Source organism: Kogia breviceps, chromosome 3 (assembly GCF_026419965.1).
Source record: "Kogia breviceps isolate mKogBre1 chromosome 3, mKogBre1 haplotype 1, whole genome shotgun sequence".
NCBI classification, from domain to species: domain Eukaryota; kingdom Metazoa; phylum Chordata; class Mammalia; order Artiodactyla; family Physeteridae; genus Kogia; species Kogia breviceps.
Genome location: NC_081312.1, coordinates 150,009,708 through 150,036,621, shown reverse-complemented (window position 1 = coordinate 150,036,621; position 26,914 = coordinate 150,009,708). Strand labels below are relative to the sequence as shown.

Below are 26,914 nucleotides of genomic sequence, written 5' to 3'. Positions count from 1 at the left end.
CTGCCAATGCAGGGGACATGGGTTTGATCCCTGGCCCGGGAAGATCCCACATGCTGCAGAGCAACTAAACCCGTGCACCACAACTACTGAGTCTGCGTGCCACAAATACTGAAGCTCGCGGGCCTAGAGCCTGTGCTCCACAGCAAGAGAAGCCAGGACAATGGGAAGCCCATGCGCTGCTATGAAGAGTGGCCTTGGCTCGCCGACTAGAGAAAGCCTGTGCATAGCAACGAAGACCCAACACAGCCAAAAATAAAAACAAATAAATTAATTTTAAAAAAAGAAAAAAAAGGAAAAAATATAAAATCAAAGATGAATAAACAGAAAACCAACAAACAAATATAAAACAGTCGATAAACAAAGCTGGTTCTTTGAAAAGATCAATAATATAGTTACTGTAAACCTAAATAAAAAGAAGAGTGAACAGATACAGAGAAGACAAAGGAGGTTTAAAGGCTAGTTTCCACATCATGGTCTTTAAATATCCTTTCCTACAAAAGGGACCCAAGGCTCCTTAGAGAAATCAGGATGGGGTAAGGAAAGCACAAGTGTGTCTTGTACAGCTTATGCCACAGAAGTGCTCAAAGACTAATGGGGCCATGTCAGAAGGACACATAAACCTACCTCAAGGATCCAATTAGCCAAATATGGGTCACTTTGGGTACTGCATATGAGATTGAATTTTAAAAGGTTCATGGCTGCAAAACAATATCCCCCAAAATGGGGGGGGGGTGGCTCTTTTCACAGAAGAAAACCAGCTAATAATGTAAAAGGAATGACAGAATTAAAAATTTCTAATCTTAATTCTACCATTTTGCAACTCCCAGTATAATTAGTGATTTAGGCCAAGAATCATCAGTAGACAGGAAAACAAAATCCACTGTGTGAAAGGTTGCTGAGGAAAAGAATTTTTGCATGCCTTGAATTATGATCCCATGGATTACTTTCTAATTACAAAGGGAAACATATATCTTTGCAAATGAAGAAAACTGATGGTCACTGTCTTGATCAAATGATTTGGCTAAGACTGCCTGATACTATGAGCCTTTTGACATAATGCAACAGAATAGTGGTTGGCAAACTACAGCCTGTGGGACAAATCTAGCCCATCACCTATTCTTGTACAGCCCATGAGCTAAGACTGATTTTCACTTTTTTAACTGTTGAGGAGAAAAAAACATCAAAGGAAGAATAATATTCTGTGACGCATGAAAATTAAATAAAAGTCAACTTGCAGTGCCCACGTAGTTTCATTGGCACACAGCCAGTCATTCATTTATGTGTTGTTTCTGGCTGCCTTCTTGCTACAACAGTAGGGCTGAGTAGCACTGACAGAGACCGTATCACCTGTAAAGCCTAAAATAGTTAGTGTCTGTCCCTTTAGAGGAAGTATGCTGACCCCAACAAGAGAAAGTATACAACATCCCTTATGACATATTCTTGCCAAAAATGTTTAACTTGAATCTAATCATAAGGAAACAGACAAATCTGACAATGAGAGACACAAGAAAACTGGGCTGGATGCTTCAAAAACCTCAGTGAAAAGGTATTAATCCTTATTCTTAGGAGACATCTGTGGAAGTATTCAGGCATTGAAGTGTCATGATTTCTTCTTTTAAATGGTTCAGAAAAAAATCTATACTTGTGAGAAAGTGAGATAAGGTAAATGTAGCAAAATACTTAAAAAGAGTTAAAAACATTTCTAATTTTTATCTTACTACTTCACAAATATTTAATGATGAATGACTTAGCTTCACAAAGCCCCACAATATATTACTAGAAATAGGCAATTTCCCCAATTCACAAATACGGAAATAGAGGTCAAGACTGAAGCTCACAGAATAATGGAGTTAAGGTTAAATTTTGAGTTTCCTGCTGAACAGTCTTCACCTTTTTTTTCTTTTTAAACACTAAAACACTAAAGGTATGGTTTTAAAATGGAACTTGCTTAAGAATGTAGTGATATCATGTATCTTCTACTTTCAAAGTAAAAAAAAAAAAAGAGATCCTCTAGACCCAGGGTCGTTCTACAATATTTCTATGTATTTGTTTCCTGTCATTAACCAGCATAAAAGAGGCTTGAGTTCAAACATCCCTGTTTCATAAAGAGATCCTGGATCTCCTTAAGAGTGTGGGGCTACCTTTAAGAGTTTCAGTAGTTCTCTGCCTAGTTCACAGTCCAACTTGATGGCAAACACCATGTGTAGAATAATAGTGCCTTCCACATGACGAAGTTCACCTGATGGTACAGTAACAAAATCCAACAGCCTAAAAGATTCAACAAAATGGTATGAGCTATAGTTTGGGAAAGAGACAACAGTGCATATGCTCATATGAACAAACAGAAAAACTCAAGCGGAACTAATATGATCACTGGAGGCAGGCACAAAGTACAAAATCTACTGTCTCATTCTCTGCTTTATACAAAACTTCTTAAAAGAACTGTCTATAGTCATTATTTCCACTTCTTTACCTCTTCCCAGTTCAATTCAATTCAATTAGGCTTCTGTCCCCTCCCTAACCTCCCTTCCAATGCTATTTGTAGCCCTTGCAAGAACAAGCAACTGACCTCTACACTGTCAAAACCAATAACCAAGTCTCATCTTAATTAAAGCCTCAGCAGATCTGACACAGTTGACCCCTTCTTTCTTGAAACATTTTCTTCTCTTAGCTTCTGGGGCATTGTCACTGGCCTCTTAATTATTTGTGCTGGCTCATCCTCCCTTTAAATGGTGAATGCCTCTGAGCTCAATTCTTGGGTTTCTTTCTCTTCTCTTTACGATTTCCCTAGGTGACCCTATCCAGTCTGAAGGCTTTAGTCCTTTCCAATCTGTATTTCCTGTCCTGACCTCTCCCTAAAACCCCAGACTGCCTGCACAACACCTCCATATGGGATACTAATACACATCTCAAACTTACATGGTCAAAACTGCGTTTATTTCCCCCTAAACCCGCTTTTTGTCAGTCTTTCCTAACTCAGTATACAAGACCACCTTCTAATCAATTTCTCAAGCCAAATAACTAAAAGTTATTCCAGATTAGAAGCAGTAGGCTGCAACAGGATTAAAAGCACGAATTCTGCAGCCAAACTGCTTGAATTCAAATCCCAGGTCCACCAAGTTATGGCTACATAACCCTTGGAAATTCCTCAATATCTCCGTGCCTTGGTTTCTACATGCATAAAACAGAGGCAAAATAGAGTTGCTGTAAGGTTTAAAGTGCTTAGAACAGCACTTGGCACAGAGCAAGCACTCTGTAAATATGTTTAAAAAAAAATCCTCTTTTTCAGTCACATCATGCTGTGTTCTGCCTTTGCACTAACTGTTCCACCAGCTGAGAATGTGCTTTTTCCTGATCTATATATTGTGGTTCTTATCATTTAGGCTTCAGTTAAAATAGCACCTTCTCAGAGAAGTTTTCCCTGACCACTCAACCTAAAGTAGCTACACTGTCACTAGCACATCATCCATTTGAAATATATGCATAACACTTTTCACTCTAATATTTTTGTTATTTATTTAATTTATTTTATTTTCTCTTCTTGTTGAAATATCTCCATGAGAGCAGGAACCTTGTCTGACTGGTTCATCACTGTAGTCCTAGGGCCAAATAGTTTCTGGCATAGAGTAAACATTTAATAGCTTTTAAGCTGGAAACTTACAGAACAATTATTGCTGTTTTCCTGGAAAGATTAAAATGAAAGAGTTGAAGAGACTGCATTATTCTTTTAATTTTATTACTGAGCAGCTAAGGGGACTAGGGAAATTCTGTGCTGAGGTGAAGGTATGGACTGAACAGTCAGATAACAATAAGATGAATTTGGAAAAATGATTTTATTCTATACTGTATTACTCACTCATCACCACTCTGTTCCTCACTGTGTTGCTTATCCAGCTTGTTGAAGAAAGCTATGATTCCTTCCAAAACCCTCTTCCGGCTTCCCTGAAAAAAATACAAAATAAGTAACGTCTCCCCATAAAAGGCAAGTTGAACTTAAAGTTCTTTTCAGCTTGAAGGATTTTCAAGTATGAATTTAAATAGATAAATTATAACCTAGAGTCACACTAAGAATTTATAGAACACTTTCATGTTGAAATTGAGTTTGAAATACATCTTAATATCAGATTTTAAGGGGCCTATAGTCCACCCTTTCTGAGATCTTTATCTGTTTTACTACCACACACACACAAAATGTGGTACTACAAGAGATAATGTATGTTTACTTTGGCTGAGGACCATGACCTTTTTACTAGACCAAATCATCATACATGAAATAAAAGCATCTATGCCCTAGTATATAAAACAAGAGTATGAACAAGCTGAATGGTATTAACTGGTCATTTCACCAGAGTTAAAAAAAAAAAAGCAAATTTTTCATTTATACCTTTGAGGAGAGAACCAGAAGCTGACAGACCAAGGGTGGTATTTCTTGAAGATTCAATTTGGAGAACATCGTCAACACTTTTTCCACCACAATTTCCACCTCTTCTGCAGTCAGAGGGACATCCCTGTGGATCAAAGATTCTAAAGATCAGAGCCTAATTTGGAAGTATTAGAATACTATAACTACCTCTTTTGATTTTTCTCTAATGCAGAACCTTAAAGGGGACCAATAACCTTAATTAAGCAAAGTTATCTTGGAAAAAAAAATCATAAAGTTATACTTTAAATAAGAAATCAAAGCAAAAAAGAGTGAGGGGAAATTCTGTAACAGAAAACAGAGGTACCGATACTCTTATTTGGGGAACAGTGGTATTTGAGCTTGCTACATTTGTTTCTGGTAGGTAAGTTCTCATAGCAGGATATAAAAAGAAAAGGTAATGATGATGCTTACTTGAACATGGAGGTAAGTTGGATTACAAATTGATGATCCCATCTGATTAAAGAAATTAGACAAAGAAAGTTTATGTCATTTAAACTTATTTACATATTACTTTGTAAAATTAGTAAGGAGGAAACAATTAGAGCCATTTCAAGTGTGACTTGGTACCACTGGGAAATAAGATCAAAGAAATGACATTTAAAACAATGAAATAACAGCTTTTAACCTATCAGACTGGCAAAATCAAACTGATGACATTCAGTGCTGGTGAGATTTTGGGAAACAAGTACTTCACATACTGCTTTAGGGGATGTACACTGATATAATCCTTCTGGGAAGACAAGTTGGCAATACTACTTATCAACTTTAAAAATGTACATAACCAAAGACCCACCCAACTTACTATTAGAAATATATCCCATGTACATGCTTATAAAAGGTCACCTAGACATATAAGGATATTAATTCCAACACTTTTCATAATAGCAAAAAACGAAATAGCCAAATATTATTTATCAGCAAAAAACAAATAATCTAACAACTGGACACTAGCCAAATATAACAGAATACTATGGAACTGTTAAAAAGAATGATGTAAAGTATATGCTGACATGAACAGATGTGTTAAATGAAAAATGAAAGGTATGTTACAATGTAATGAATAAACTCTTTTGTATAATTAAAAACAAACAAATAAATGGATAAATATACATGTGCTGATTCATGCCTAAAATAATTTCTGTAAGGGACTTCCCTGGTGGGGTAGAGGTTAGGAATCTGCTCGCCAATGCAGGGGATATGGGTTCGAGCCCTGGTCCGGGAAGATCCCACATGCTGCAGAGCAACTAAGCCCGTGTGCCACAACTCCTGAGCCTGTGCTCTAGAGCCCACGAGCCACAACTACTGAAGCCTGGGTGCCTAGAGCCCTTGCTCCGCAACAAGAGAAGCCACCACAACGAGAAGTCTGCACACCACAACAAAGAGTAGCCCCTGCTCACCGCAACTAGAGAAAGCCCACACACAGCAACAAAGACCCAATGTAGCCAAAAATAATTAATTAAAAAAAATATATATTAAGGATTTCTTACTATAAATATATACACACAGATATATATATTATATATAGTGTAAGAATTTTTCATCTTTGATGTATGTCTTTAAATACTTAATTTTAATGGGTATAAGTTACATGGAGCGGCTCTACCTTAACTTATTGATACACAGCTTACATACCATAACTAACATATCTCTATTATTGTATGCTTAAGTTGGTCACAAATTTCTGTGTTGAAATGTTCATGTATGAAGATTTTCTTATATGTTGCAATTTCTCCTTAGGGTAGATTCTCATATTTCTGGTTTAAAGATACAAACATCACTTATACATCTCACTCCCTCAAAAAAATATAAAAGATAGTGATAGGGTGACTTTCCAGCCTTAAGGACCTTGGGACTCCAAATATTGCTATAGGGATAAACTGCTGTGTTAAGATGGAGAGTCAGGCTTCCCTGGTGGTGCAGTAGTTGAGAGTCCACCTGCCGATGCAGGGGACACGGGTTCGTGCCCCAGTCCAGGAAGATCCCACATGCCGTGGGGCGGCTAGGCCCGTGAGCCATGGCCACTGAGCCTGCGCGTCTGGAGCCTGTGCTCCGCAACAGAAGAGGCCACAACAGTGAGAGGCCCGCGTACCAAGAGGAAAAAAAAAGATGGAGAGTCAAGTAAGTAGAAACTGTATGTATAGTCTTAGAATAGAGAATACAGTAAATAACCTCTCTCAAAAATTCATCACAGACTAAATGGTTTTATAGTGGTAGACCATAAACCAAAATGGACTAAAAACTTGAGTGGTATAAATTCCTAAAATAAATGATAATTCTTTTTTTGGTCACTTGTAGTCCTGAGAAAGTTCTACATATTAATAAGGAAGACTCACCTGCCAGAACAGAGGGTGTTAATCAACTGCTTCTTATATTCTTCTCCACTTAGTTCACCTAGAAATGCAAAATACACTGAGGAATAAATTTAATTCAGTGAAGAGAGTAAAAGCCACTAAGATTGGAAGAAAATTACCTTTTCCATAAGCTAGATTTTCCTTTTTGGTAGCAAGCGCAGTGAAAATGATGGGTAATAGCTCCAAAGATTTTCCATTCATTAGGTTGCCCTCTTTGATAGCATCAACAAACTCATTGGCTAATTCAACCAATAATGCTCCTGGAAAATTGTGAACCTAAAAGTTCATGGGATTAAAAAAATGTTAAGCAGAAATCTACATGTTTGCTATCTCTTTCTAAGAAATACTCTTTTGCTGAATTAATAGAACTGGCATTGAAACCTAGAACCGGTCCTGTAAGTGATTCAGGGAATCATTCTGCTTTGGTATAAACTTATAATTGTAAAGGATTTCATAGATCAGGATCTTCCACCAAGTTCCCTGATGTTTTCAAATATGCCAACTCTTCAAAGAGATACATGTCCATGATACCAGAAATGTAACGTAAACATCTAAATGGTTTATGGCTCATCCATCAACTATTTTGTTTTATAACAGTAGTTCTTATTCACAAATAGGAGCTATGGTAGGTTTGGCACACTTAAGTTTTCCCTCCCTCAACAAATTACAAACCCCCCAAAATCCACCCAAAACCAAAAAAGTTTTTGTTTTCCATCTCACCTCCAGCATTAGGAATCCTATGATTTCAGATGCTACTTCTTTCTGCAAATCCCCTGATTCCAACAATTGGACACAACAACTGTATATCTTAAGTCTCCTAAGAGCTCCAGCTTCCTCAGAGCAGGGGGAACCTTATTGTTTTAAACAGGTGGTACAGAAACAAAGAAAGAAAAAGGGCAGAATTCTTACAAGGTTGAAGGGTAAACAGGAAAAACCAACAGCTTTGTAGTTGAATACAGAAACAGAATTATCAAACTACTTATTACTACGGTGTTTAGAACAGCAATATTTAGGAGCTTTGAAAAAGTATTTAATTTAGACAGAAAACTGAAACATTACCTTTTCTACTTCCACCTATGTCATTAATTTTAAAAATAATTTTATAGTTCAGAAGAGGGAACACCTTCTAATATACTTTAGAGCTTTTCTGGGATCCAGTAACCCAAATTTTAAGTGCCTTTAACATACTTCACTTCAAAACATCATCACTGATGGGTGTCAGCAGGAATGTAGAGTAATAAAGACCTTGGAAAATGCTCTCCTCCATAAAAGCAACTATAACACTACCCAAAATAGTGAAAACCAACTTGTTCAGAATTCTGGAAATTAACCAGACTTGCAACAATCCAGGGAGAGTTTATTTAAGATAAACAGCTGAATCTAAGTGAGAATTACAAGTTCTGTTGTGTTTCAACATGCCCTCATTCAACCTCCTAACCCCTACCCCCACCAGTCCAGTAGTCTTTAAAACCAACAGTTCACACTCATGGTACAAGCCATAAGTCTAGCAGCCTCTGGAGGGGACAGAATATGATTGGAGCTCCACCAAAGCCCAATTCCCAGATAACTGTCATTATCTGATCTGTCTGGCTATTCCCTAGAAATTTTCACTCGCAAGACTTGTCTTTACTTGACCTGACTTAGAACTCACCCAGTGCAATCTTTTACCAGGGGCATTTGTCTAAACCAGTTGCAAGTGATTACTTTTTCAGCTGCCTGGATGAGCAATAACAGTTGGGCACACAACAAGCTGACCAAAGAACTTAAAATATAAGCTGGAGAAAGGTGCATTGGGGACTTTGAAACATTCTGACATATTCCTGGGAACCTAGAAAACCATGAAAATACTTAGGGTTGTGCACATGGCAAGGGCTGTGTGTATGGCCAGGCAACACCCAAGAGGACCCTAATCTCTCACCTCTGGCTGATCCTGAGGCTCTGTACAAGCAGAAGGGCTAAGGAGGAGTTATAAGCTACCTGCCTGAGAACTGAAGGTGTGCACCTGACATGCACAGGATCCCTCAGCAAAGGCTGGGAAACTCACTGGTTCCAGGCATTTTAAAGGAAATCTATGCCAAATCATTAGCTGACCACAAAGCTAACCAAACAGAGACTTCAGTGGCCACATGGAACAGTGCCCATAGACAACAAATACATATTTTACAAAATTAGTTCAGAAGAACAACTATAAAAACAAAAGCAACACCACAACAGCAACAACAGATCTGGGGGAGGGGGGTGGTATCTGATTTCCAGAATTCCCACAAAATATCATTTAAAATGTCAGTTTTCAGCAACAAAAAATAAAAAACATACAGGGAAACAAGAGTATGGTCCATACACAGGAAAAAAAGGAATCAATAGAAACTGTCCCTGAGAGCACCCAGATATTAGATTTACTAGACAAAGACAGAAATCAGCTATTTTAAATATGTTCAAAGAACAAAAGGAAACCATGTCTAAAGAACTAAAGGAACATATAAGAATGATGTCTCACCAAATAGGGAATATCAATAAAGAGATAGAAATTATAAAAAAGAACCAAATAAAAATTCTGGAATTAAAAAGTGCAATTATTGAACTGAAGAATCCACTAGAGGGACGCAACAGGAGATCTGATCTGGTAGAAGAAAGAATCAGAGAACTTGAAGAGAGAGCAATTGAGATTATCCAGTCTCAGGGAAAGAAAGAAAAAGAAGAAAAATGATCAGAGCTTCATAGACCTGCGGGATCCCGTCATATATACCAACATAGACATAATGAAAGTCCGAGAAGGCAAGGAAAGAGAGAAAAGTAAAAAAAGAAGTAATGGCCAAAAACTTCCCAATTTTAATGAGAACACTAATCTAAACATTCAGTGAATTCCCTGGCAGTCCAGAGGTTAGGACTCTGTGCTTTCACTGCCAAGGGCCCAGGTTCAATCCCTGGTTGGGGAACTAATATCCCACAAGCTGCACAGTGCAGCCAAAAAAACAAAAAACAAAGCAAACAAACAAAACCCACATTCAAGAAGCTCAAAGAACTCCAAACAGGATAAACCCAAGAGATCCACATTTAGACATACCACATAGCAAACTATCAAAATCAAAGATGCCTCATCATAAAAAAAATGTGAAAAACCCACACTTAACATCATACTCAATAAGTAAAGATTGAAAACTTTTCCGTAAGATAGGAAAAATACAAGGATGCCCACTTTTGCCATTTCTATTCAACATAATACCGGAAGTTCTAGATAGAGCAATTATTGCATTTAGTGCCACTGAACTGTACAGTTAAATAAAAAAGTTAAAGACAAGAAGAGAATACTGAAAGCAACAAGAGAGAAGCAACTCATCTGGTAAAAGGAGTACTCAATACAATTAACAGCTGATTTCTCATTTAAAAAACTCATTGAAGGGCAGAAGGAAATGGGAATAACATAGTCAAAGTACTGAAAGAACTCAACAGACAGAAAAACTATCCCTCCAAAACTGTCAACCAAGAACTCTATAGCCAGAAAAACTATCCCTCCAAAAATGGAGAAATTAAGACATTCCCAGATAAACAAAAAATAATTTGCTGCCAGAAGACCTGCCCTAATGCTAAAGGGAGTCTTTCAGGCTGGAATGAAAGGACACCAGACAGTAATTTGAATCTACATGAAATACAGAATATCAGTAAAGGTAACTACATAGGAAAATATGAAAGACAGTATAAATGTACTTTGTAATTATTTCTTCTCCTATCTGATTTATAAGACACCTGCATAAAACAACAATTATTAATCTGCACTGGTGGGAATAAATGTGTGAAGATGTAATTACAGGACAATAATAACACAAAGGAGGAAGGAGAAGAATGAAGCTATATGTAGAGCAAAGTTTTATAACTATTAAATCTAAGCTGGTATTAATCTGAACTAAATTGTTATAAATTAACTCATTATGGCCTGGGGGAATTTTTTCAGAAACTAATGCCTGTGGCCAGCGATTTTTATTTTGGCTGGCCAAAAAATTAATTATGTTATTTTACTAACACTTTGTGGATTATTACATTCAATAGTTAGACCTGACACACCTATAAAGTCTTCTAATTTTTGTAAAATGTTGTCTTCAAGCCACTCTTCTGTAGAAGCAAAGGAGCATTCTCCTGCACCATGCATTTCATTTTTACTTTCTGTATTGGAATCAATCACTAAGGTTTTTTGTCTTTTTGTTGGTCTAATATTCACATCGTCTGAATCAGAATTATATTTTGAAGAACTATCATCTTCTGAGACACTAGTATATATGTCACTTGGACAATCAGAGAAAGTATCTGCATAAAATTCACCAAAAAATTTTTCACTCAAAATTTTACGATGTGTCATTTTAAAAAATTTTACATTTATAATATACACAAGATTGAAGCAAAAACCAAAAGGAGCAAAATGTGAATGATAATGACAATCATAAGTTGTATAATGAACCCCTGATCAATTTCAAGCTCTAATAACTTCTCATGGTGATGTTAATTGTAGCACTCTCTAAAAATGTATTGATATGTCTCTGGTCAATAATGTGTTAAGATGTCAGTTCTAATTGCCAAGGCAAGCACTAAGAAAGTAACTGAAAAAAAATAGTGAAAAAGATTACAAAGGAATTAAAATGGTACACTAGAAAACACCTACTTAACATATAACACATAAGGTAGTAACAGAGGAACAAAAAGACACGACGTAAAGAAAACAAACAGCAAAACGGCAGATATCAATCTTACTTTTTCTTAGCAATTATGGTAAATGTAAAGGGATTAGATACTCCAATCAAAAGGCAAAGATTGGGACTTCTCTGGTGGAGCAGTGGTTAAGAATCTGCTTGCCAGTGCAGGGGACACGGGTTCAATCCCCGGTCCGGGAAGATCCCACATGCTGCAGAGCAACCAAGCCCGTGTGCCACAACTACTGAGCCTGTGCTCTAGAGCCCATGAGCCACAACTACTGAAGCCCGTGAGCCTAAGGCCCATGCTCCGCAACAAGAGAAGCCACCACAATGAGAAACTCGCACAAAACTAAGAGTAGCCCCTGCTCACTGCAACTAGAGAAAGCCCGTGCACAGCAACGAAGACCCAACACAGCCAAAAATAAATAAAATAAAATAGATTAAAAAAAGGGCAAAGATTGGCAGAACAGATTTTTAATAATCCAATATGTGCTGTCAATCAGAGACACAATTTAGATTCAAAGATACAAATTGTTTAGAAAAGATATACCATGAAAACAGTAACCAAAGAGGGCTGAAGTAGCTCTAAAAATAACAGAAAAAAGTAGACTTTAAGACAAAAATTACTATAAAAGACAAAAAAGGGCACTTTATAATGATAAAAGAATCAAGGTATAACAATTATAAACATATAAGCACCTAACAAAATACACAAAGCAAAAACTAACAGAACTGAAGGGTGAAACAGACAATTCAACAATAGTTGGAGACTTCAACAGGCCACTTTCAATAATCAATAGAACAACAATTAGAAGATCAACAAGGAAACAGACTTGAACACACCAGGTCTAACAAACATCTATATAGAACACTACACACAACAACAGAAGACATTCTTCACAAGTACACATGGAGCATTCTCCAGGATAAACCACACATTAGGCCATAAAAAAAGTCTCAATAAATTTAAAAGGATTATAATCATATCATTTATGTTCTGTAACCACAGTGGAATGAAACTAGAAATCAATAACAGATGGAAATCTGGAAAATTCACAAACATGTGGAAATTAACATAATCTTAGATACCAATGGGTCAAAGAGGAAAGCACAGAGAAATTAGAAAAATACCTTGAGATGAATGAAAACAAAAACACAACATTCCAAAAGTTATTGGATACAGCTAAAGTAGTGCTTAGAACGAAATCTACAGTTGTAAATACCTATATTAAAAAAGATCTCAAATCAATAACACAATCTTCCACCATAAGAAATTATAAAAAGAGGAAACTAAACTCAAAGCAAGTGAAAGAATATAAAAGTAAAATCAGACATAAATGAAACAGAGAATAGAAGAATAGAGAAAAATCAAGAAAACCAAAGCTTATTCTTTGAAAAGATCAACAAAATTGAAAAACCTTCAGACTGACAAAGAAAATAAAGGGAGAAGAATCAAATTACTAAAATCAGGAATGAAAGAGGGGAATTACTACCAATCTTGCAGAAACAAAAACAAGGTAATACAATGAATAACTGTATACCAATAAATTACGAAACTTACATGAAACGGATAAGTTGTTATAAAGACACAAAGTATCAAAACTGACTAAAAAAGATAATAGAAAACCACAACAGACCTATAAATAAAGAAAGTGAATTAGCAATCAAAACTCTTCTACAAAGAAAAGCCCAGAACCAGATGGCTTCCCTGGTGAATTCACGAAACATTTAAAGAATTAACTGCAACCCTTCACAAACTCTTCCAAAAAAAAGAAGAGGAGGAAACATTCCCCAACTCGTTCTACAAGGCCACTTTTATCTTCATACCTAAACCAGACACAGACATCCTAAGAAAACTATGAACGGTATCCCTTGTGACTACAGATGCAAAAATCCTCAACAAAATACTAGCAAACTGAATCCAGCAACATTTTTAAAAGGAGTATACTCTATAACCAAATTGGATTTAACCCAAGAATACAAGAGTGGTTCAATGTATGAAAATCAATGTAATATACCATAGAAATAAAGGATAAAAACCACATGATCACCTCAGTAGACACAGAAAAAGCATTTGAAAATTCCAATACTCTTTTCATGATAAAAAAACACTCAACAAACTAAGATTGGAAGGGAACTTCCTTAACCTGATAAAGGACATCCATGAAAAACCCACAGCTAACATCACACTCAATAATAAAAAACTGAAAGATTTCCCTGAGATCAGGAACAAGAGAAGAATGTTTACTCTCACCAATTCTATTCTACTGGAGGTTCCAACTGGGGTAATTAGTTAAGAAAAATAACAAAAGGCATCTAGATTGAAACAGAAATAAAGTTGTACCTATTCACAGATGACATAATCTTGTTTACAAGGAATCCACCAAGAAGAAACTACTAGAGCTAATAAACAAGTACAGGAAGGTAGCAAGATATGAGATAAATATACAAAAGTCTATTGCATTTCTATACACTAGCAATGAACACTGAGAACATTAAATTAAGAAAACAATCCCGATAATCTCTCTCTCTCTCTCCTCATAATCTCTCTCTCTCTCCTCATAATCTCTCTCACTCTCCTCACAATCTCTCTCTCTCTCCTCATAATCTCTCTCTCTCCTCATAATCTCTCTCTCTCCTCATAATCTCTCTCTCTCCTCATAATCTCTCTCTCTCTCCTCATAATCTCTTTCCTCATTATCTCTCTCCTCATAATCTCTCTCTCTCCTCATAATCTCTCTCTCTCTCCTCATAATCTCTCTCCTCATAATTTCTCTCTCCCCTCATAATCTCTCTCTCCTCATAATTTCTCTCTCTCTCCTCATTGTCTCCCTCTCTCTCCTCATAATCTCTCTCTCTCCTCATAATTTCTCTCTCTCCTCATTGTCTCCCTCTCTCTCCTCATAATCTCTCTCTCTCCTCATAATTTCTCTCTCTCTCTCCTCATAATCTCTCTCTCTCCTCATAATCTCTCTCTCTTCATAATCTCTCTCCTCACAATCTCTCTCTCCTCATAATCTCTCTCCTCATAATCCCTCTCTCCTCATAATCTCTCTCTCTCCTCATAGTCTCTCTCTCTCCTCATAATCTCTCTCTCCTCAAAATCTCTCTCTCTCCTCATAATCTCTCTCTACTCATAATCTCTCTCTCCTCATAATCTCTCCCTCTCCTCATTATCTCCCTCTCTCTCCTCATAATCTCTCTCTCTCCTCATAAACTCTCTCTCTCCTCATAATCTCTCTCTCTCCTCATAATCTCTCTCTCTCTCCTCTTTATCTCTCCTCATTATCTCTCTCCTCATAATCTCTCTATCCTCATTATCTCTCTCCTCATAATTTCTCTCTCTCTCCTCAGTCTCTCTCTCCTCATAATCTCTCTCCTCATAATCTCTCTCTCTCCCCTCATAATCTCTCTCACTCTCCTCATAATCTCTCTCTCTCCTCATTATCTCCCTCTCTCTCCTCATAATCTGTCTCTCTCCTCATAATCTCTCTTTCTCCTCATAATCTCTCTCCTCATAATCTCTCTCTCTCCTCATAATTTCTCTCTCCTCATCTCTCTCTCTCCTCATAATTTCTCTCTCTCTCCTCATTGTCTCCCTCTCTCTCCTCATAATCTCTCTCTCTCCTCATAATTTCTCTCTCTCTCCTCATAATCTCTCTCTCCTCATAATCTCTCTCTCTCTTCATAATCTCTCTCTCCTCACAATCTCTCTCCTCATAATCTCTCTCCTCATAATCCCTCTCTCCTCATCTCTCTCTCTCTCCTCATAATTTCTCTCTCTCCTCATAATCTCTCTCTCTCCTCAAAATCTCTCTCTCTCTCCTCATAATCTCTCTCTACTCATAATCTCTCTCTCTCCTCAAAATCTCTCTCTCCTCATAATCTCTCTCTCCTCATAATCTCTCTGCTCAAAATCTCTCTTTCTCCTCATAAACTCTCTCTCTCTCCTCATAATCTCTCTCTCCTCATAATCTCTCTCTCCTCATAATCTCTCTCTCTCCTCATAAACTCTCTTTCTCTCCTCATAATCTCTCTCTCCTCATAATCTCTCTCTCCTCATAATCTCTCTCTCTCCTCATAAACTCTCTCTCTCTCCTCATAATCTCTCTCTCTCCTCATAATCTCTCTCTCTCCTCATTATCTCTCTCCTCATTATCTCTCTCCTCATAATCTCTCTCTCTCCTCATAATCTCTCTCTCTCTCCTCATAATCTCTCTCTCTCCTCATAATCTCTCTCTCCTCATAATTTCTCTCTCCTCATTATCTCTCCTCATAGTCTCTCCTCATAACCTCTCTCCTCATAATGTCTCTCTCCCCTCATAATCTCTCTCACTCTCCTCACAATCTCTCTCTCTCTCCTCATAATCTCTCTCTCTCCTCATAATCTCTCTCTCCTCATAATCTCTCTCTCTCCTCATAATCTCTCTCCTCATAATTTCTCTCTCTCCTCATAATCTCTCTCTCCTCATAATCTCTCTCTCTCCTCATAATTTCTCTCTCTCTCCTCATTGTCTCCCTCTCTCTCCTCATAATCTCTCTCCTCATAATTTCTCTCTCTCTCCTCATAATCTCTCTCTCTCCTCATAATCTCTCTCCCCTCATAATCTCTCTCTCCTCATAATCTCTCTCTCTCCTCATAATTTCTCTCTCTCCTCATTGTCTCACTCTCTCCCCTCATAATCTCTCTCTCTCCTCAATTTCTCTCTCTCCTCATAATCTCTCTCTCTCCTCATAATCCCTCTCTCCTCATAATCTCTCTCACTCTCCTCATAATCTCTCTCTCCTCATAATCTCTCTCTCTCCTCATAATCTCTCTCTCTCTCCTCATAATCTCTCTCCTCATAATCTCTCTCTACTCATAATCTCTCTCTCCTCATAATCTCTCCCTCTCCTCATTATCTCCCTCTCTCTCCTCATAATCTCTCTCTCTCCTCATAAACTCTCTCTCTCCTCATAATCTCTCTCTCTCCTCATAATCTCTCTCTCTCTCCTCTTTATCTCTCCTCATTATCTCTCTCCTCATAATCTCTCTATCCTCATTATCTCTCTCCTCATAATTTCTCTCTCTCTCCTCAGTCTCTCTCTCCTCATAATCTCTCTCCTCATAATCTCTCTCTCTCCCCTCATAATCTCTCTCACTCTCCTCATAATCTCTCTCTCTCCTCATTATCTCCCTCTCTCTCCTCATAATCTGTCTCTCTCCTCATAATCTCTCTTTCTCCTCATAATCTCTCTCCTCATAATCTCTCTCTCTCCTCATAATTTCTCTCTCCTCATCTCTCTCTCTCCTCATAATTTCTCTCTCTCTCCTCATTGTCTCCCTCTCTCTCCTCATAATCTCTCTCTCTCCTCATAATTTCTCTCTCTCTCCTCATAATCTCTCTCTCCTCATAATCTCTCTCTCTCTTCATAATCTCTCTCTCCTCACAATCTCTCTCCTCATAATCTCTCTCCTCATAATCCCTCTCTCCTCATCTCTCTCTCTCTCCTCATAATTTCTCTCTCTCCTCATAATCTCTCTCTCCTCAAAATCTCTCTCTCTCTCCTCATAATCTCTCTCTACTCATAATCTCTCTCTCTCCTCAAAATCTCTCTCTCCTCATAATCTCTCTCTCCTCATAATCTCTCTGCTCAAAATCTCTCTTTCTCCTCATAAACTCTCTCTCTCTCCTCATAATCTCTCTCTCCTCATAATCTCTCTCTCCTCATAATCTCTCTCTCTCCTCATAAACTCTCTTTCTCTCCTCATAATCTCTCTCTCCTCATAATCTCTCTCTCCTCATAATCTCTCTCTCTCCTCATAAACTCTCTCTCTCTCCTCATAATCTCTCTCTCTCCTCATAATCTCTCTCTCTCCTCATTATCTCTCTCCTCATTATCTCTCTCCTCATAATCTCTCTCTCTCCTCATAATCTCTCTCTCTCTCCTCATAATCTCTCTCTCTCCTCATAATCTCTCTCTCCTCATAATTTCTCTCTCCTCATTATCTCTCCTCATAGTCTCTCCTCATAACCTCTCTCCTCATAATGTCTCTCTCCCCTCATAATCTCTCTCACTCTCCTCACAATCTCTCTCTCTCTCCTCATAATCTCTCTCTCTCCTCATAATCTCTCTCTCCTCATAATCTCTCTCTCTCCTCATAATCTCTCTCCTCATAATTTCTCTCTCTCCTCATAATCTCTCTCTCTCTCCTCATAATCTCTCTCTCCTCATAATCTCTCTCTCTCCTCATAATTTCTCTCTCTCTCCTCATTGTCTCCCTCTCTCTCCTCATAATCTCTCTCCTCATAATTTCTCTCTCTCTCCTCATAATCTCTCTCTCTCCTCATAATCTCTCTCCCCTCATAATCTCTCTCTCCTCATAATCTCTCTCTCTCCTCATAATTTCTCTCTCTCTCCTCATTGTCTCACTCTCTCCCCTCATAATCTCTCTCTCTCCTCAATTTCTCTCTCTCCTCATAATCTCTCTCTCTCCTCATAATCCCTCTCTCCTCATAATCTCTCTCACTCTCCTCATAATCTCTCTCTCTCCTCATAATCTCTCTCTCTCCTCATAATCTCTCTCTCTCTCCTCATAATCTCTCTCCTCATAATCTCTCTCTCCCCTCATAATCTCTCTCTCCTCATAATTTCTCTCTCTCTCCTCATTGTCTCCCTCTCTCTCCTCATAATCTCTCTCTCTCCTCATAATTTCTCTCTCTCCTCATTGTCTCCCTCTCTCTCCTCATAATCTCTCTCTCTCCTCATAATTTCTCTCTCTCTCTCCTCATAATCTCTCTCTCTCCTCATAATCTCTCTCTCTCTTCATAATCTCTCTCCTCACAATCTCTCTCTCCTCATAATCTCTCTCCTCATAATCCCTCTCTCCTCATAATCTCTCTCTCTCTCCTCATAGTCTCTCTCTCTCCTCATAATCTCTCTCTCCTCAAAATCTCTCTCTCTCTCCTCATAATCTCTCTCTACTCATAATCTCTCTCTCCTCATAATCTCTCCCTCTCCTCATTATCTCCCTCTCTCTCCTCATAATCTCTCTCTCTCCTCATAAACTCTCTCTCTCCTCATAATCTCTCTCTCTCCTCATTATCTCCCTCTCTCTCCTCATAATCTGTCTCTCTCTTCATAATCTCTCTTTCTCCTCATAATCTCTCTCCTCATAATCTCTCTCTCTCCTCATAATTTCTCTCTCTCCTCATAATCTCTCTCTCTCCTCATCTCTCTCTCTCCTCATAATTTCTCTCTCTCTCCTCATTGTCTCCCTCTCTCTCCTCATAATCTCTCTCTCTCCTCATAATTTCTCTCTCTCTCCTCATAATCTCTCTCTCCTCATAATCTCTCTCTCTCTTCATAATCTCTCTCTCCTCACAATCTCTCTCTCCTCACAATCTCTCTCTCCTCACAATCTCTCTCCTCATAATCCCTCTCTCCTCATCTCTCTCTCTCTCCTCATAATTTCTCTCTCTCCTCATAATCTCTCTCTCTCCTCAAAATCTCTCTCTCTCTCCTCATAATCTCTCTCTACTCATAATCTCTCTCTCTCCTCAAAATCTCTCTCTCCTCATAATCTCTCTCTCCTCATAATCTCTCTCCTCAAAATCTCTCTTTCTCCTCATAATCTCTCTCTCCTCATAATCTCTCTCTCCTCATAATCTCTCTCCTCAAAATCTCTCTTTCTCCTCATAAACACTCTCTCTCCTCATAATCTCTCTCTCCTCATAATCTCTCTCTCTCCTCATAATCTCTCTCTCTCTCCTCATAATCTCTCTCTCTCCTCATAATCTCTCTCTCTCCTCATAATCTCTCTCCTCATAATCTCTCTCTCCTCATAAACTCTCTCTCTCTCCTCATAATCTCTCTCTCCTCATAATCTCTCTCTCCTCATAAACTCTCTCTCCTCATAATCTCTCTCCTCATAAACTCTCTCTCTCCTCATGATCTCTCTCTCCTCATGATCTCTCTCTCTCCTCTTTATCTCTCTCCTCATTATCTCTCTCTCTCTCTCCTCATAATCTCTCTCTCTCTCCTCATAATCTCTCTCTCTCCTCATAATTTCTCTCTCTCTCCTCATTGTCTCCCTCTCTCTCCTCATAATCTCTCTCTCTCCTCATAATTTCTCTCTCTCTCCTCATAATCTCTCTCTCTTCATAATCTCTCTCTCCTCATAAACTCTCTCTCTCTCCTCATAATCTCTCTCTCTCCTCATAATCTCTCTCTCTCCTCTTTATCTCTCTCCTCATTATTTCTCTCTCTCCTCATTATCTCTCTCTCTGCTCATAATTTCTCTCTCTCTCCTCATTATCTCTCTCCTCATAGTCTCTCCTCATAATCTCTCTCTCCCCTCATAATTTCCCTCACTCTCCTCACAATCTCTCTCTCTCTCCTCATAATCTCTCTCTCTCTCCTCATAATCTCTCTCTCTCTCCTCATAATCTCTCTCTCTCCTCATAATCTCTCTCTCTCCTCATAATTTCTCTCTCTCTCCTCATAATCTCTCTCTCTCTCCTCATAATCTCTCTCTCTCCTCATAATCTCTCTCTCCTCATAATCTCTCTCTCTCCTCATAATCTCTCTCTCCTCATAATTTCTCTCTCTCTCCTCATAATCTCTCTCTCTCCTCATAATCTCTCTCTCCTCATAATCTCTCTCTCCTCATAATCTCTCTCTCTCTTCATAATCTCTCTCTCCTCACAATCTCTCTCTCCTCACAATCTCTCTCTCCTCATAATCCCTCTCTCCTCATAATCTCTCTCTCTCCTCATAGTCTCTCTCTTTCCTCATAATCTCTCTCTCTCCCCTCATAATCTCTCTCTCTCCCCTCATAATCTCTCACTCTCCTCACAATCTCTCTCTCTCTCCTCATAATCTCTCTCTCTCCTCATAATCTCTCTCTCTCCTCAAAATCTCTCTCTCCCCTCATAATCTCTCTCTCCTCATTGTCTCCCTCTCTCTCCTCATAATCTCTCTCTCTCCTCATAATTTCTCTCTCTCTCCTCATTGTCTCCCTCTCTCTCCTCATCTCTCTCTCTCCTCATAATTTCTCTCTCTCTCTCCTCATAATCTCTCTCTCTCCTCATAATCTCTCTCCTCATAATCTCTCTCCTCACAATCTCTCTCTCCTCATAATCTCTCTCTCCTCATAATCTCTCTCTCCTCATAATCTCTCTCTCTCCTCACAGTCTCTCTCTCTCCTCATAATCTCTCTCTCCTCAAAATCTCTCTCTCTCCTCATAATCTCTCTCTCCTCATAATCTCTCTCTCTCCTCATTATCTCCCTCTCTCTCCTCATAATCTCTCTCTCTCCTCATAAACTCTCTCTCTCTCCTCATAATCTCTCTCTCCTCATAATCTCTCTCTCCTCTTTATCTCTCTCCTCATTATCTCTCTCCTCATTATTTCTCTCTCTCCTCATTATTTCTCTCTCTGCTCATAATTTCTCTCTCTCTCCTCATTATCTCTCTCCTCATAGTCTCTCTCTCCTCATAATCTCTCGCCTCATAATCTCTCTCTCTCCCCTCATAATTTCTCTCACTCTCCTCACAATCTCTCTCTCTCCTCATAATCTCTCTCTCTCTCCTCATTATCTCCCTCTCTCTCCTCATAATCTGTCTCTCTCCTCATAATCTCTCTCTTTCTCCTCATAATCTCTCTCCTCATAATCTCTCTCTCCTCATAATTTCTCTCTCTCTCCTCATAATCTCTCTCTCTCCTCATAATCTCTCTCTCTCTCCTCATAATCTCTCTCTCTCCTCATAATTTCTCTCTCTCTCCTCATTGTCTCCCTCTCTTTCCTCATAATCTCTCTCTCTCCTCATAATTTCTCTCTCTCTCCTCATAATCTCTCTCTCTCCTCATCTCTCTCTCTTCATAATCTCTCTCTCTCCTCATAATCTCTCTCTCTCTTCATAATCTCTCTCTCTCCTCATAAACTCTCTCTCTCCTCATAATCTCTCTCTCTCCTCATAATCTCTCTCTCTCCTCTTTATCTCTCTCCTCATTATTTCTCTCTCTCCTCATTATCTCTCTCTCTGCTCATAATTTCTCTCTCTCTCCTCATTATCTCTCTCCTCATAGTCTCTCTCTCCTCATAATCTCTCTCCTCATAATTTCTCTCTCTCCCCTCATAATTTCTCTCACTCTCCTCACAATCTCTCTCTCTCTCCTCATAATCTCTCTCTCTCTCCTCATAATCTCTCTCTCTCTCCTCATAATCTCTCTCTCTCTCCTCATTATCTCCCTCTCTCTCCTCATAATCTGTCTCTCTCCTCATAATCTCTCTCTCTCTCCTCATTATCTCCCTCTCTCTCCTCATAATCTGTCTCTCTCCTCATAATCTCTCTCTTTCTCCTCATAATCTCTCTCCTCATAATTTCTCTCTCTCCTCATAATCTCTCTCTCTCCTCATAATCTCTCTCTCTCTCCTCATAATCTCTCTCTCTCTCCTCATAATCTCTCTCTCTCCTCATAATCTCTCTCCTCATAATCTCTCTCTCCTCATAAACTCTCTCTCTCTCCTCATAATCTCTCTCTCCTCATAATCTCTCTCTCCTCATAAACTCTCTCTCCTCATAATCTCTCTCTTCATAAACTCTCTCTCTCCTCATAATCTCTCTCTCTCCTCATGATCTCTCTCTCTCCTCTTTATCTCTCTCCTCATTATCTCTCTCTCTCCTCATAATCTCTCTCTCTCCTCATTATTTCTCTCTCTCCTCATAATCTCTCTCTCTCCTCATAATTTCTCTCTCTCATTATCTCCCTCTCTCTCCTCATTATCTCTCTCTCTCTTCATAATCTCTCTCTCTCCTCACAATCTCTCTCTCCTCACAATCTCTCTCTCCTCATAATCTCTCTCTCCTCATAATCCCTCTCTCCTCATAATCTCTCTCTCTCCTCATAGTCTCTCTCTTTCCTCATAATCTCTCTCTCTCCTCTTTATCTCTCTCCTCATTATCTCTCTCTCTCTCCTCATAATCTCTCTCTCTCCTCATTATTTCTCTCTCTCCTCATAATCTCTCTCTCTCCTCATAATTTCTCTCTCTCATTATCTCCCTCTCTCTCCTCATTATCTCCCTCTCTCTCCTCATTATCTCCCTCTCTCTCTAAAAAAAAAAAAAGAAAAAAAAGAAAAAAAAAAAGGAAAACAATCCCATTTACAATCACACCAAAAAGAATAAAATACTCAGGAATAAATTAATAAAAGTAGTGCAAGACTTGTACTCTGAAAAGTACAAAATACTGTCGAAAGAAATGAAAGAGGACCTAAGTAAATGGAAAGATATTCCATGTTCATTAATGGAAGACATATTAAAATAGCAATACTTTTCAAATTCATATACAGATACAACACAATCACTACCAAAACCCCAGCTTCCATTTTTGCAGAAATTGACAAGCTAATCTTGTCATATGGAAACTCAAGGAACCCAGAATATCCAAACTAATCCTAAAAAAAAAAAAAAAAAAAAAAAAAGAGGACTCACACTTCCCAATTTTAAAGCTTACTACAAAGCTATTCTAATCAGGACAGTGCAGTACTGACATAAGGAGAGACACATAGATCAAGGGAATACAACTGTGAGTCCAAAAACAAACCGTCACATTCATTTACGGGCAATTGATTTTCAATAAGGGTGCTACTGAAAATGGGGAAAAGATGAAGCTGGACTCCTACCTCACACCATATACAAAAATTAACTCAAAATGGAACAAAAATTAAATTTAAAAGCTAAAGCTATAAAACTTTGAAAAGAAAATACAGGTATAAATCTTTGTGACTTTGGATTAAGCAATGACTTCTTAGATATAAAACTAAAAGTGCAAGCTTCAAAAAAATTAAGTAGGCATCAAAATTTAAATTTTGTGCATCAAAGGATACCATCAAAAAAGTGCAAAGAGGGCTTCCCTGGTGGCGCAGTGGTTGAGAGTCTGCCTGCTGATGCAGGGGACACAGGTTCGTGCCCTGGTCCAGGAAGATCCCACATGCTGCGGAGCGGCTGGGCCCGTGAGCCATGGCCGCTGAGCCAGCTTGTCTGGAGCCTGTGCTCCGCAACGGGAGAGGCCACAACAGTGAGAGGCCCGCGTACCACCAAAAAAAAAAAAAAAGTGCAAAGACAACCAGAATGGGAGAAAAATTTTGTGAATCATATATCTAATAAGGGACTTGTATCCAGAATATTTAAAGAAATATTAGAACTCAGTAATAAAAAGACAACCCAATTTTTAAAAGGTCAAAGGATTTGAATCGACATTTCTCCAAAGAAGATATACAAATGGCCAGTAAGCACAAGAAAAGATATGCAACATCATTAGCCATCAGGGAAATGAATATCAAACCCACAGTGAGACACCACTTCACACTCACTAGAATGGCTAGAATGAAAAAGACAATAACAACTGTTGACAGAGGATGTGGGAAATGGGCATCCTTATTTCAGTACTGGTAGGAATGTAAAATGATGTAGCAGCTTTGGAAAACAGTTTGGCAGTCCCCAAACAGTTAAACATGGAGTTACCAAATGAACCAGCAATTCTACTCTTATTTACTAAAGAGAAATGAAAATATGTCTACACAAAAACTTGTAGCAGTATTCATAATTGCTAAAAAGTGTAGACAACCTAATTGTCCACCAACTCATGAATGGACAAGTATGATATATTCATATAATGGAATATTATTCACCAATAAAAAGGAATGAAATACTGATACAGGCTACAACATGGATGAATCTTAGTAACCTTATGGTAAGTGAAAGCCAGTCACAAAGGACCACATATTGTATGACTCCACTTATATGAAATAACCAGAATAGGCACACCTATAGACAGGAAGTAGATGGTTTCTTAGGGCTGGCGTGGATCCGAAGTTTAGGGAAGCAACAGCTAAGGGATGCAAAGTTTCTTTTAGGGGTAATAAAAATACTTGAAAATTGTGGTGATAGGTGTGCAACTCTGTGAATATACTAAAAGCCACTGAAATGCACTATTTTAAGTGGTGAATTGTATGATGTCAATTATATCTCAACAAAAAATGTACACTTTAGGGCTTCCCTAGTGGCGCAGTGGTTGAGAATCCGCCTGCCGATGCAGGGGACACAGGTTCATGCCCCGGTCCAGGAGGATCCCACATGATGCGGAGCGGCTGGGCCTGTGACCCATGGCCGCTGAGCCTGTGCGCCCGGTGCCTGTGCTCCCGCAACGGGGGAGAGGCTACAACAGTGAGAGGCCCGTGTACCACAAAAAAAAAAAAAAAAAAAAAAAGTACACTTTAAAAGGGTGAATTTTTTAGTATGTGGATTATATCTCAATTTTCTAAAATGTCATCATTAGCTAACTATTTGTTTACACCATTGATTTAACAGATTAAAATGGTTGAGGTAGTTTCCATATACACTTGGTAATTCACGCTACTTTTAAACTAGGATTTCCAAATCTATGTTTTTAAATAAGGTAAAAATAAGGTTATTTACAGAAGTGGGAGCCATGATAATCTGTTCCAGGTTTGTCTACCCAAGAAAGAAATTACTCTTATTTCTTTCACTTATTCTTATTACTGTCACTTAGCATGTATAGACAGCTGCTTTTGATCTTTCATTATTTCCCTTTCTCTGATATTTCTACAAAACAGTCATTTAGCAAGTTTCCAATTTTTAACCAATTAAAAAAATTTTTTTCATGCATAGGAAGATGTGTGTTTGAACCCTTGCAAGGAGAGACACAATTTACTCCAAGGGGTAAGAAAAATAAACCAAGTTAAAATAACCTGCTAAGAGTATAAAGCGACTTTTAATTTTTGCTTATAGAATTTTATTCTACTACAATTTACAAAACAACTATGAGTCACAACCAGCAACAATGTAGAACTGGCCCTTGTTCAAGATATGGAATAAAAATATGTCCCACTGGGAATTAAGAATCTCTACATAAGTCACCTAAGATACTCCATTTCATTAAAACTCAGAGCACCCCAGCCTCTTCTGTTAAGCACAGATTAACTATTAAACATTGCTGCTCTCTTCTCCACAATTTTTTTTTTGGTTGCTGCAGGGCATGCAGAACTTCCCTGACCAGGGATAGAACCCATGCCCCCTGCAGTGGAAGCACAGAGTCTTAACCACTGGACCGCCAGGGAAGTCCTCTTCTCCACAATTTTAAAAGCACAAATAAATCAAAGCGGATTTTATGATGTGCATCCCTTACAGGCTCCAAAACCAGCAATACAATCTCAACTAGCCACTTCAACCCCCTTTAGCAAAGTTATTTAAGTCCACAAGACCAGAGACTGCTGCTTTAGTTGATTCTGTAAAATCCCCAAAACAGAAAAGTCTCAGTGGGGCTTCAAAGAGTATGAAAAGTAGCAATATGCGCCCAAACTAAACAAACATACCAATGAATCCAGAAAGATAGAAGTGGCATTATTATTACCTTTGAAGATGGCTCTCAGGAGTGCTCCAGCAGCTTTTCCTTTCACTGCCTGATTCTTAAGGAGATTAGCCAGCTGCAAAGAAAAGAAAAAACTACAAGTCCCTGGCAACAATTTCCCTACCTGAATGACCTGAACTCCTGGTATGAAAAACACACATCTGTCAAGTTCATATCCTTCAGAGACTCCAGGTATCACAAATAACATATTTATTTACATATAGCAGGGTAGATCTTAACATGATGCTGGGCTGTCAAGACTGAAATTTGTTCATACATTCATTCCACAAACGTTTATTAAGTATTTAATCAGCACTAGGTATCAAGCTATGTTCTTGGGGATACACATTCATTCAGCGAATACTCTTTGAACATGTTCTTCTTCCTAGGCATTAGGGACACAAGGATGAACATGATAATCTGACTCAGTTTACAGTAGAGCAGGAGGGAAAAGGATGACAAGAAAAAAAAATCAGAAAAAAAATTTGTAAAAGAAACAAAAGACTAAGACAATAATTGAGGAAAGGGAAGCAACTTTAGCTAGAGCAGTCAGGGAGAAAGCTTCTCTGAGGTAGGTGACATTTCTATAGAGACCTGGAGGATGAGAAAAAGCTAGTTATGCAAAGGGAGGAAAGAAGAACATTTCAGATAAAGGTATTGTTATGTGCAAAGGCCCTGTGGGAGCAAAGAGTTTGGCATATTGGATGGCCTGAAAAAAAAAAAAAAAAAGACCAATTTGGCTGAAGAGTAGTAAGAAAAGAGTGGCACAAGATGAATTTGGAGAGATGGGCAAGAACCAGATAATAAGAATCTTGTAGGCCATGATAGGAAGCTTAGATTTTCTCTAAGTGCAACAGAAGTAACTAACGAGAAAAGAGGAGAGTGATATGATAGTTTTTTTTTTAAAATCAGTCTTATTCCTTTTGTAGAAAATAGGTTGTGGGAGGGTTTAAGAGTGAAATAGGGACATCTGTTAGGAGACTGTTATCAGTGATCAAATGAGAGATGACAGTGGCCTACAGCAAGGTAATAGCAGGGGAGAT

General features: G+C 38.4%; 1 protein-coding gene across 7 annotated transcripts in view; it reads right to left on the bottom strand.

Annotated features, from left to right (window-relative positions):
* The window catches only part of FANCI (FA complementation group I), an 86,519-nt gene that overhangs the window by 49,953 nt on the left and 9,652 nt on the right, over positions 1-26,914 (bottom strand). For 5 of the 7 annotated variants that reach the window (XM_059056581.2, XM_059056582.2, XM_067029879.1 and 2 more), the window contains 8 exons: positions 25,875-25,947; positions 7,495-7,625; positions 6,894-7,050; positions 6,757-6,814; positions 4,835-4,876; positions 4,385-4,508; positions 3,857-3,942; positions 2,142-2,268 (listed from right to left, as the gene is read on the bottom strand). In XM_059056581.2, the coding sequence (XP_058912564.1) occupies positions 2,142-2,268; positions 3,857-3,942; positions 4,385-4,508; positions 4,835-4,876; positions 6,757-6,814; positions 6,894-7,050; positions 7,495-7,625; positions 25,875-25,947 (798 nt within the window). The remainder of the gene's footprint in view (positions 1-2,141; positions 2,269-3,856; positions 3,943-4,384; positions 4,509-4,834; positions 4,877-6,756; positions 6,815-6,893; positions 7,051-7,494; positions 7,626-25,874; positions 25,948-26,914) is intronic. The other 2 variants (XM_067029881.1, XM_067029880.1) reach the window with 1 other exon arrangement.